This window comes from Peromyscus maniculatus, chromosome 2 (assembly GCF_049852395.1).
Source record: "Peromyscus maniculatus bairdii isolate BWxNUB_F1_BW_parent chromosome 2, HU_Pman_BW_mat_3.1, whole genome shotgun sequence".
NCBI classification, from domain to species: Eukaryota; Metazoa; Chordata; class Mammalia; order Rodentia; family Cricetidae; genus Peromyscus; species Peromyscus maniculatus.
Window position 1 is genome coordinate 132740658 of NC_134853.1, and position 13335 is coordinate 132753992.

The 13335-nt window shown below is 37.2% G+C and overlaps 1 protein-coding gene across 1 annotated transcript in view; it reads left to right on the top strand.

Annotated features, from left to right (window-relative positions):
- The window catches only part of LOC102904939 (selection and upkeep of intraepithelial T-cells protein 8-like), a 30167-nt gene that overhangs the window by 12284 nt on the left and 4548 nt on the right, over positions 1-13335 (top strand). Inside the window, exons 3-7 of the mRNA XM_076564776.1 lie at positions 27-374; positions 703-984; positions 3106-3213; positions 6464-6589; positions 12779-12904. Coding sequence (XP_076420891.1) covers positions 27-374; positions 703-984; positions 3106-3213; positions 6464-6589; positions 12779-12904 — 990 coding nt within the window. The remainder of the gene's footprint in view (positions 1-26; positions 375-702; positions 985-3105; positions 3214-6463; positions 6590-12778; positions 12905-13335) is intronic.

A 13335-nucleotide genomic window follows, 5' to 3' on the forward strand; every position in this document is an offset into this window, starting at 1 on the left:
TTTTCATTTTCAAATTTTCCCCACAGAGAATCTGATGGTGACAACTCCCACTAGACACATGGTGGCTAGAGTAGGAGGCCAGGCTGAGCTCAGCTGCCAGGTGTCCCCACCACGCAGTGTGGAGTCTATGGAGGTGCGCTGGCTCAGGAGTGACAATTCCAAACTTGTTTACAAGTACGGAGGTGGCCATGGAGTGAATGGAGAAGCTGCACCTGAGTATGTGAATCGTACAGAGTTTGTGAAAGAGGCCATTGGGAAGGGCAAAGTGGCCCTCAGAATTCATAATATCAGCATTTCTGATGATGGACTTTACCAATGTTCATTTAATGATAGTGGCTTCAGTGACGTGACCAGCATGAACCTCAGTGTGGCAGGTAAGTTGTTTAGGGAATATAGTATACCAGTGTCCTTGTGCCCAACAAACTGAAATACATGGAAATTATCTTGGTGGTTTTTTATGGCTTTTTCATATTTCAAGGTTTTAAAATAGCCAAGTAGTGATTACAAGTCACATATCTATCTCAAAAATACATATAGACATCACATAGCAATAAATTAGTCTAGCTTGAAAAGAAAGTATAGAAGTCAGTACACTCATGTTATTAGACTGTAGGGCACATGCTTGAGACTCCTTTTTTCCCAACCTGACAGTCCAAACTCAGTATAATTACTGTGCTTTTATTTCCTCATCATTTCCATCAGCATTTGGATTGAAGATGCAAATCCATGTTGAGAGTCCTGGTGATGATGGATTCATTGTGGTGTGCTTGTCAGAAGGGTGGTTCCCACAGCCCCGAATGGAGTGGAGAGGCAGCCAAGGGGAGGTAGTTCCATATTCTTCAATATCACACTCACAGGATGGAGATAGATTTTTCCACACGAAGATGACACTTCTCCTCAGAAACCAGTCTCAGGAAAGTATCACATGCTGTGTTCTTAACCCTCTAACTGGTGAAGAGAAGCAAACAAATCTCATCCTAGCAAGTGAGTACTCTGTCATGAGGGATTGTCAACTTGAAGCACAGAGAATAAAGCTGGGAACTAATAACTGTCAAAGGACTTATTGCATTGCAGAACATCCTTTGCCTGTGCCTTTTTATCACTGATACTGGTTTTGGTAAGACAGATGCTAAGTGTATAGTATGAGAGGAAAAGTGAACAATGGAAATTTATAATTAAGCATATCTTAGCGTTCTAGAGACATTTAATGTTATTGCAATAAATGTTTTATTTGTGTGAAGTTTGACAAGATGCTTTCTCAATAACATAAAAAATAACCATACTCCATGGGTTTTTATGAATTCTAAATCATTAGGACACATTGATTACTGTCATGTGGTATTCAGTGCTAGAACTAGCATTTTCAATTCCTACAAATTCAATATGTAGAAATTGTTATGACAGTGAAGTGTATAACAACAACAGATGAGAATATAAGTTCAAAATGATCAGTACCATTTTTATGTTATTGAGATAGCATCTTGTCAAACTTCACATAAATAAAACATTTATTGCGATAACATTAAATGTCTCCAGAACTCTTAACAACAGAGAGAGAGAGAGAGAGAGAGAGAGAGAGAGAGAGAGAGAGAGAGAGAGAGAGAGAACAGCAGTAAGAAAAATATGTAAGTAAAATGCAGATTGTGTGATTATTTGTTCATTCCTCACTCCTAGAAGACATGATGGATGAATGAAAAAAAATCAGGAAAAGGTTGTCATATGTTTAACAAAGCTACCCTGTGTGAACACTCATAGGGAGAAATTAAGTTTCTCATATGAACAGACTGTGTGTAGGTGGGAAGAGAAGGGTTTACACTCTTAGACACTAGTTCATGTTTTTCTACATTAACTAAAAGTACAGGTTTTCTCCCTCTTTTAAAAACCCTGCAGCACATGAGAATTAGGGAACTGACTGAAAAAAATGTGTTGCTGTGACTAAATAGGGCTCTCTAGCAATGGTTTTTGAATATCATAGTTCACAAGAATGAGTAGTAATCAGAAGTTATGAAGGATGGCACTTGAAAGGCTGAGGCAGGATGATGATGGAATTTGAGCTCAGCTTGTGCTACATATTAAGACATATCTCAAATAGAAAGTGAATAAGATACTACAAATATTTTTAAAGTAGAGATGAAGGGATGTACTCATACACTAAAGAAATGGTGAAAGACAGTCTTTGAAAAAAGAATAAATAATTCTAAGGTCATAGAACTGAGTCATGAAAGATGAATTTTCAGTCAAAAGAGGGGACTTTTTGGAGTGAGCATATCTTAGAAAAAAAGCTAGTAAGCCTCTTGAGTGAAATAGCTGTAAAAACTTCAGTTGCCATATGAACTCACAGTGGCTGGGAGTGCATCTGCAAGACGTCCATCATGCTCAAGCCATGCACAAGCTCAGGCCACACACAAGCTCAAGCCACACAAAACCCTAGTAAAGAGTGAAGGAGGTTCCCCTACCTGAGGAACTGTTGGCAAATAATAGCTGCTGAGAAGGGAGAGTTAACTTCTTTAATGGTGTTATTTGTGGTAGGTCAACCATGTTCCAGTGGAAGGTCCTAAGTCCAGGAATACATAGGGAACACAAATTGGACTTAAAGAGTTTATTTTGACAAGGGGGGCACAAAATTGTGTTGGTAAAGAGGGATATTAATGTGGGAGAAGTTGGAGGAACAAATTTTATCTCCACGATGAACTTTAGTGCTCAGACTTTCTTGTAGTTGACACAAAATCAGGTCTACCAATGTGCAGTTCTGAGCCAGATACAGGAAGTGGGAGAGGTAGGTAGGAAGAAAAGGAGAAAGGGAAGGGGAGAGAGGAAGGAGGAAACAAAGGAGAAAAGAAAGGAATGAAGAAAAGAAAGAGAGGAGAAAGGGAAAAGGGAGAGGGAGGAAGGGAGGGAGGGAGATGGGGTGGGAGGAAGATAGGGAGACAAGGAGGGATGGAGGGAGATGGGTGAGAGGAAGATAGGGAGGGAAGAAGGGAGGGAGATGGTTAAGGATAGGAGGAGTTGCAGAACCTGAAGGGGAAACCCGCTCTAACATCAGCTTCCTGGTCTGGTGTGGCTCTTTGATATGTGTATTTTAAAGATGTTCTCTTCTTTTTCCAGATGCCCTGTTTGATGAGAACAGCATGAAAAAAATAATTTTCTGTTTCTTCACAACATCAATTGTTTTATCTTTATTTTACCTTTTAACTTTAATCTTCAAGAAACAAGGTAACTGACCCAAGAAGGATAGAATTATTAAGGGATTTTCCCCCTAACTTTATTCTAAAGTCACATGTAGAGTTTAGTTAAAACTAAATGACACTCATTTCCCACTGCTATGCACAGCTTACTTCTTACTTTACAGATGTTGGATTTATACCTTTCAACTCTGAGATTTCTAAAGCAAATTTGGTTTTAGGGATGAAGGTCACTATGAATATTTTCTGGGCTTTTTCAGTTCTACAATTAATTGCTATATCCATTAAACACTACACACTAAAACACTAAGAGGAGCACTAATCAAAATACTGAAAATTAAAGGATGTCATTCTTTTTGTAAGAAATATTATTTCCATCAAAGTAAAGTAGAGTCACCTTCTGTCCCCTCAAACTGCTGAGTGATTGATGCATGTGAGTCTTATTCTAGGTTATATTTAATGTGATCACAAATTCCAGAATATAGTTGTTTGGGGACAATGTGTGTGTGTATATGTGCATATGGTATAGTGTGTGTGTGTGTGTGTGTGTGTGTGTGTGTGTGTGTGTGTGTATGGGATATGCACATCTGTGTGTGTGCAGGTGCTTGGACCTGTGCTTTCACTCTCACAGGCCAGAGATGAACTTTGGATTTCATACTCTATCACTATCAATTTTATTCTTTAAGAAAATGTCTTTCCCTGAATCTAGAGCTAGGCTGGCAGCAAGACTTTCCCTGAATCTAGAGCTAGGCTGGCAGCAAGAAAGCCCAAATGGTCCACATTTTTCTGCCACACACAGTGCTGGAGTTATAGTTGCATATGCAGACACACCTAGCGTTAGGGTTTTTTGTTTGTTTGTTTGTTTGTTTTTACATGGGTCCTGGGATTAGAACTCAGGTCCTCATGATTGCACAGCAAATGCTTACCCTCTGAGCCATCTCTTTAGCCCCTCAAGTATTTTTAATATTGCAGTTTCTTAAGTCTTAGTTTTGAATAAATTAATACGAAAAAGAGACACTTATATAAACCAATAATTCCTTTACTATTAAATTCTTTTCTTTCATTTTATGTAAACTAAATGAATGTACCATACTCTGTAATGATACAGGAATCCAGTAGCTAAAAGAACAATGGTTATTTATAAGAATAACCTTTGGGGCTAGAGAGATATTTCAGAAGTTAAGAGCACTCGCTGGTCACCCAGGGCCCTGAGGCCCTGAGTTCAATTCCCAGTACCCACATGGTGGCTCACAACTGTCTGTAACTCCAGTTCCTGGAGATCTAACACCACTTTCTAGCCAGGATGGGATCATGCATACAAATGATGCAAGACATACATATAGGCAAACACCTGCACACATAAAATTAAAGAAAGAGAAAAGGTCTTTTCCAACTCACAAAACAAAATTTATTATTTACTATAGAACAAAATAAAGCTGCAATATGGAGACACAAGAATTCATAGGCTGAGTTAATAATAAAGCAGAGAGTAGCAACTAGATAACTCACTAAGAAATCTAAGTCCAAAGTGATAGAAGGCTACAATTTAACATTAATTCAAAAATAATGTGACTCAAAGGAGAAGTTAAAATCTATTCATTCTATTAGTTTATCTAATCCATAGACTCCTAATTAATAAATCATATTTAGAGGGTACTTCCTTATGCCAAGAATTTTCATAATCACTTCATTGAGTTTATCTAAATTATTGCTAAAAGGTAGTTCTGTTACTGTCATCTTATTAGGGATGAGGATATAGTGGATTACACAGATTATAAAGGACATACCCAAGATGGACCTACAGGTATGTTTGGCTCCAAATTTCATGCCATATTTCTATGCTATTACTTTCAGTACTTGGTGTTATTTTAACGTTAGCACAGTGGCTGTGCCTTAATCTACTGCTATTTCAGTCAGCAATTGAGAATTCACAGTTACCAGCCTGATGCTCTGGCAGTGGCCTGGCGGGAATGCTTTTCCTGCAGGCACTGGCTCTGTGGCTGCCAATAAAGATAGCTTTAACTAAATCTTTATAGTTCTATTTATAAATTAGACTCAAGATTCAAAGGCTAGAATGCAATCATGTTATCTTTGAGAAGTTGATTAGCAACTACCTAACCTTTTTTCCTTGCTGGTTTCTCCCCAAAAGCACATCCTTCTGTTCCACCAAAACAAACAAACAAACAAACTAACTAACTAACTAACTAACTAACAAACAAACAAACAAACAAAAAACAAAAAACTCTTGCCACTCCAAATTTCTTCCTACTACTTCCAGTGCATCTCTATCTCTCCTGGATGCCCTCTGAGGCTCTGTGATTACTTTCTGTCAATTAGTTGCTAACTCAGCCTCCTGACACAAGGTTAATTTTATTTAGTTAATGCAAATACAAACTTGGGGTTCACAGTGTGATCAAATACCCCAACAACTTGGTTTCAAGTTTCTTCTTTTGCATCTTCTATACTATGGAGACCACTTAGTCATTGAAAGAGTCTATTGCAAGGTGATTGTGGCAAATTTATTCTTTTTTGATATCAGATAATTTTTACACGATATGTTCAATGGTGATTTTGGAAACACACACACACACACACACACACACACACACACACACACACACACACACACACACACACAAATAAGTAAATAAGTTCTGGTTCCCTGCCTTCCAGAGACTAAAAGTCAAAACTGTGCTATCTTGTCTAAAATATATTTCTAGTTACTTCAAAAATTTCGTTCATCTTTTTCTGAAAGATGACATAAACATTAACTATCCTATGGATACATATTCAGTAATCTATAGAGAAACACTTGTGTACTGTTTGTTTAGCTTAGGAAGTGAGTCTCTGAGCTGGGTCCTCGCAGGTCAAAGGTAACAGTGTTTATTGACACTGATGAAGGGGCCAGCCGTGTCTGTTCTCATAATCTGTGGATGGAACTCAGTCCCTTCACTGCAGCTACTGCTGTTCTCACAGCTACTCTTGTCCAAGATTGAATCTGATGAAGATTCCTATGAGCCGAGCTGCCTCCAGTCGCTACAGCTACTGATTTTGTGCTAGGTTAGGTTGTTAAGGTCTAAAAAGGAAATTTCTCTTAGCTCTGGTAGTTTGAGAAGTCTAACTGAGATGTCCTAGTCACAAAACAAGCCTGATGCTTCAGTTCTACTTAGAGATGATCATGAATGGGATAACAGTGCCTAGCTTTTCAGGTGGTTGTCTTTGGGCTGCTGTCTCATGTACTCCTAAGCTCCTTTTATTAACTCTAACTCTCTCTGTTCTAGATTGTGAATCTACATGTGAACCATGTTTCCATAAATTAGACATACTAGTGATGGCCTTACAATTCCTGTGTTTCATAGCCTTCTCTATAACAATCCTTCTTAAGTATCTGCAATTGCGGAACAAAGGTAAATAGCATTAATGGTGATAGCATATCTTTAATTCTCTTGTTGTCCTAGAGGTATCTCTCTTTGGAATTGTTTAGTTATGTAAAACTTACATCATCCCCAGGAGGATCTAAGTAAAGTATCCAGTGTTTTCAGCTTGTTGGGGACCAGATCTTTTTGCTTTGTCACAAGAAGAAAGAAACATAGCTTCAGGAAATATTGTTGAATCAACTCTCATTTACTTTAAATATTTTCTCACTGTTTAATAATAAATATACAGATATGATTATGGGTTAAAAATTTTAACAATTTGAGCCGGGCGGTGGTGGCCCACGCCTTTAATCCCAGCACTCGGGAGGCAGAGCCACGCAGATCTTTGTGAGTTCAAGGCCAGCCTGGGCTACCAAGTGAGTTCCAGGAAAGGCACAAAGCTACACAGAGAAACCCTGTCTCGAAAAACCAAAAAAAAAAAAAAATTTAACAATTTTTATCGTATCATAGAGTCTGTACTGAAAATATATGAAGTATAAAGAATTTCTATTTAATTTCAATACAGATATTTCACATATATGCAATTTCACGAGGCTTTTTAAACTATGGAATCTTTCTATGACTCTATTAAGTATGAAATATGGTAACTATGTAGTAGAGTCCACGGTGAGAATAACACTAAATAAATATGATTTTGACACTTGACAATATATTATTCTTTAAAAGCTTATAGGGGAAATGTGTATACAGAATTGTTAGTGGAAATCAGTGCAGAGCAAGATTGGGTATTAATATGCACATTTTTCCAAATCACAAAAGAGAACTTCAGAGTCACAGTGGTCTCCAGAGGAGATTTCTTTCTTCTATTTTTTTTTTCCATTTTTCAACCTCTTGCTAAATAGGCTTTGGCTCATAGAATCCAAAGACCTGTACACTTCTATGATTCCCAAGAAAAATTCTTCCTTAGAATTTATAGAACTGAGAAATCAATTTTCCTATGCTTTTTTCACCAAAGGCAAACAATTTGCATTTATATTTACAATCAACCCAGAAAGTAAAGCAACTAAGACCAAACTGTGAACACCTTTTCAAATATGTAGCTAAAAGTTTCTCTGGATCAATCTCTCCCACTTGTGGTCCTACAGATACTTATAAAATAGTCACCCAGAGGCTTAATATTAATTACAAGTTGTATGACCTATGACTCAGGTTTCTTGCTAGCTAGCTTTACAACTCAACTCAACCCATTCCTATCAATCCATGTTTTGCCACGTGGCTTCATGGCATTACCTGTTCTCTCATATCTTGCTTCTTCTGGCTGCAGCTCATAGCATCTCCCCTAACTCAGCCTTTCTTCTCTTTCTATATCACTTGAATTTCCCATGTGGCTTGATCCTACCCTGCCATATAGGCCAATGCAGCTTTATTTATTAACCCATGGGAGCAACATATTTTCACAGCATACAGAAAGACATCCCACAACACAAGTAACTTCTTGTTATAACTTCTGAAGATTCTGCAGGAGAAACATAGGTGGCAAAGACACGATACAGATCATCTCAGGCATTTCAAGAGCCACCAGTGTTCAATTCCTCTTTATTATAGGAAGTTGGACAGTTTTATTGACTACATAACTGTAGTCAGCTGTTGTGGATGGATTAATGAGTTGAGCTGGTTCATATGTTGGTACTCAGATACCTTTATAATCAACTGATCATCGTATCAATTTGCATATTCCTAACATTGAATAAGAAAACCCTTCCTATTGACTTATGTAAGTGTTTAAGTGTGTGTGTGTGTTATTACTTTTTTATCAGATCTATGGTTCATACTGGCATTCTGAAGGTCTTGGTGCCTTTACACTTTGTTGATCATTTTTATGTGTTGTGCACAAGTATTTTAGTTTCCTGCAGTTCTGCTTAATCTTTCTGCTGTCTACAGTGCCTTTGAGGTCATCTTTAGGAAGTCTTCACCCATCTTTGCTCCTATGTTTTCTTTTGGGAATCTTATCATCCTAGGTCTTAGTTTTACGTATTTAATATATTGAGTTGATTTTTGTATAGGTTACAAGACAAGGCTTTACTTTCACCTGTGTGGACACCCAGTTTTCCCAGAACTGTACACTTAAGAGACTCTCCTGTTCCATTGTGTGTTCTTAGTGCCTTGTCCACTTCAGTTGAAAATATATACCTGCATTCAATTCTGTTATCTCTACTTTTTCCCTATAGGTCTGTTTTAATGCCAGTTTCATTCTATTTCCATTGCTGTCACTTTGTATTTGGACATTTAAGAAGTGTGATTTTATTTAATTTAAATGCCTTAAAACTTGCTATTTGTTTACATAATTCTTTTGGCATTTGGAGTAAAGTCTCATAGATTGATGAAATTTTAGGATTGTTTCCCTCTAATATGGGGGCTTCATTTCACTACTGGGTATGATTATAATATAAGACTACAGCCTGTTGTACAAATGTGTTGGAATGTTTTTAGACTCAGACATGGAAATGCACTAGGACTTCTGTCCATGAAGAATATGAATTCTTAATGTTTATTCATTCTAAATAGTGCACTACAATGCACAAATATGGGGTCTAGGGCTTGTAGAAGAGATCATGTAAATTCCTGCTTTGAAGCAAAGCTCCTGAACAGAATCAAGGCTGCTACATAATTAAAATCCAGGACTATGGTGAATTCAGAGCACTCCCATAGTGGAGACTGACAGTGTTTATGATGGGTTTACTTTGACCATGATTTCTCTTTCCACTATTTCCTCAATACCTTTTATTGGGGAACCAGAATGTTCTGTACCTCTCTCTTTGCTGCTGTTTTCAGTCTTTGTGTCTTATGGGGTTCATGCTTTTGCTTCTTTAGTTCACATGTTCTCTTTTAGTTACTGTAGTACAAATCACCATTTCTTGCTTTGTTTCTTAATTTTAGAGGCACTGAGAACTGATTTTCTCTGTTCAGCCTTCTTTGACTGTCTCTTAAAATCATCATAATTATCATCATCGTCATCATCATGATTATTATTATTATTATTGATTTTTCAAGACAGGGCTTCTCTTTGTAGCCCTTGCTGTCCTGGAATTTGCTGTGTAGATCAGGCTGGCCTCGAACTCAGACATCTACCTGTCCCTGCCTCCTAAACATGGAGATTAAAGGCATGTAGTAGCACACTGGACTAACATTGGTTTTGTTTAATACTGACAATTCTATGATCACAGATATTCCTTGAATGTCATATTCTAAATTGTATATTTGTGTCTCCCAGAATTTTCTCCAGTTGTGTTTATTCACATCCTCTGTATGTACTGCATTCTGTGTTGTAGATTCATGACATAGTCATATTTTTTTCCTTAGGTAATATTACCTAGATCTATTAAGTGTTCACCATTTATTGATTAAAAATGTTATGACAGGTGCCTATTGTATGAATAGGTATTCTTTCATTTTTGACAATTTGTATATAGTATGTCCTGGTGACAGCTTCCTTGGGTTGAAAATCACTGGACTTCATTGAGCATTGTGTAGCCTGATGCTTCTATGTTTTCCTAGAGTTGTGAAGTTTTTATTCATTATTTCTTTAAATAATCTCTCTTTTCCTCCCATAATCCCTATTATGTAAAAATCCACCTGTCTGATTATGTCTCCCATGCAATATAGACTTTATAAATTCTTGTTATGTTTTATTTTTCTCCTCTGTTTTGATAATTCTAAATAATCTCTCCTTCCTCATGCCCCCTCTTAGTTTAAGGGTTGGTTACTGTGTTTGGTCAAGTTTCTTTTGTTGTTGATGCTCCATGTTGCTTTGTGGTTTCCTTCATTATGCTCTTCAGGCCAGGATTCCTGTTTGTCCCTCTTTTATGACTTCTCTCTACTGAACATCTCATTTTCTTCACAACCATTTCCCCACATATCAACATTCTTTTGTAGTTCACTTTGCCACCTTAAAAATTAATGTGAATTATTAACAGGAAATTCATATGTCCTCATTTCTACAGGCTGTATTTCTAGAATTCATTGTGTCCTTTCCATGGTACACTTTTTCTGACAAGCACAATAAATTGAACTAAACATAGTGTCAAATCTAAATATATTTGCTCATATAATTCTTGTCATCAGAACCCTGAAATGGGGCTCACTAGACTAAACACTGGGTTTTCTGAGAGTCTGGGAAGAATCGAGGTACTTGCCTTAGATAGCTTCTAATTGTATAGATTATACAATCCTATTGGTTATTTTTATTTATTTTCTCTAATACAATACATCCTGACCACAGCCTCCCTTCCATCCCCTCTTCTCAGTCCCCCTCCCACATACCTCCTCTCTCCCCCAGATCCACTGTTCCTCCATTTCCCTTCATAAAAGATTAGACCTCCCAGTGATATCAACCTCACATGGCATAACAAAATACAATAACACTAAGCATAAATTCTCATACCAAGCCTGGGTAAGGCAACCCAGTAGAAGGAAAAGTGTCCAATGAGCAGACAAAAGAGTCCAAGGCAAGATACCACCACTCCCATTGTTAGAAGGCCCACAAATACTCAAGCTAAACTACCACAGAATATATGCAAAGAGCCTAGCACAGACCAATGCAAGCTCTGTGGTTGCTGCTCCCATCTCTGTGAGCCTTTTTGAGTTTGCTTACTTGTTTTCCTAGTGCCATTGAACTTCTGACTTCTACACTACTTCATGCCTCCTTTTCTGCAGGCTTATCTGAGCTCCACCTAATGTTTGGCTGTGTATCTCTGTATCTGCTCCCATCAGCTACTGGAGGAAGTCTCTCTGATGATGAATGGGCAAAGCACCTATCTATGAGCATAGCAGAATATCATTAAGAATAATTTCATTGACTTTTTTGTTTTTTGGTCAGTCATGTATGATTCTATCCTAGTTAGAGCTTGGTTTGTGCATTCCCAAGTTTTTTAATATTGTTGGATAGTTTCTTACAACTGCGGTTATAGTGCCCTATTTTCCTGCTGTCATGTGGAACCTGAGTGAATTACATCATAGTCTTCCCATGAGACTTGGCAAACAATAATGGGTCAGATGTCTTTCCGTCTTACATCACTTTGTGTCTTCTTTCTGAATCTAGCTGATGAAAGTCTTTGCTTTTAAGAGTTTATTATATTATTATAGTGTTCACTAAAATAATCTTCTTATTTTAGGGTTTTTAGCTTTAATGACATCAGAAGACTCCTTTTTTTCCATTTAATATAACATGTTGCAAATTTTCAAGGAGTGGGTGTGAATATTTTGGAGAACAATTCTGCTTACTACAGTATAGCCTCTAAATATTTATATTTTTCTTAAACACAAAATTCATTCAACTCATTCTGAGGTTCCTCACATTTTCATATATTGCTGCATCAAATAGTAGATACTAATAATAGGATATAAAATATCTATTTCATATAGTTGTGAGAACTGGTTGAATCAGTCCATTTAAGCAGAAAAACAATGTCTCTATAGATTAAATTATTTTTCTCATCTTCCTTCTTTTCTTCCTTCTTCCTTCCTTCCTTCCTTCTTTCCTTCCTTCCTTCCTTCCTTCCTTCCTTCCTTCCTTCCTTCCTTCCTTCCTTCCTTCCTTCCTTCCTTCCTTCCTTCCTTTCCTTTCCTTTCCATTCTTTTTTTGATATAGTATTTCTCATGTAACAGAGGCTGGAATCAATCCTCTTGCCTCAGCCTCCTGAATGCTGATTAGGCATCTATCACCACATTCATCTCTGAAGAATCTTAAGATGTAGTAAAATGATATTAAATTATATCATTTAACTTCTCTTTGTCTAGTACACAGCTGTAGATGGAAGTTTCTGTCCTGTCTGGTCTTGCAGACTTTCAGTCCTAAATAAACACACAGAGGCTTATATTAATTATAAACTGTTTGGTCTATTGCTCAGGCTTATAACTAAGTAGATCTTATGCTTGAATTAACTCATAATTATTGTCTATGTTTAGCCACGTGGCTTGGTACCTTTTCTCAGTCCAGGATTTTCATCTTCCTTTCTCTGTGTCTGGTTGGTGACTCCATCTCTGCATTTTCTCTTTCCAGCCTTCTCCTGATCTGGTCACTCCACCTATACTTCTTGCCTGGTTACTGGTCAATTAGCATTTTATTAAACCAATAGGAGTGACAAATCTTTACAGTGTACAAGAGCATTATCCCACAGCACACAACCTCATTAATTTTCTAATTTTTTTAAACTTTCTTAGTTTCTATTTCAGATCCCCTGTTTTCTGTATACAATAGTTGGATGGCAAATATGGCAAATGTGGTAGGTTTTCTGGTGGTAATTTTCACTATTACAACCATCCCATTATCATGGATACATGTAAGAGGTAAGTAAACAAGAAGCATCATTATGTTAAGATCAACACAGACTTTTCTTCTCTTAAAGTTCCTGCTTTATAATTTATTATTAACCAAGATTCACTCAGTTTCTCAAGAGAAGAAAAATTAATTCCTAGGCTCAATTTTTACTATATTATACATTATTAGTATTTGAGGTCAATTTGTATTTTTTTTCTGCTTGAGTTTCTACTTCAAGTGTGCAATCAAAAAAGAAAGATGGCTCAGTGGTTAAGAGTACTGGCTACTCTTCCAGAGGACCTGAGTCTGATTCCCAGCATTCACATAGCAGCTGATACCTATCTGTCATGCCAGTTTCAGGAGATCTGATGCCTTCTTCTGACCTTCATAGGTCCCATGTGCTGCACAGACATATATGGAGCCAAGCACATACACATAGAATAATAAAATAAATTTGAAG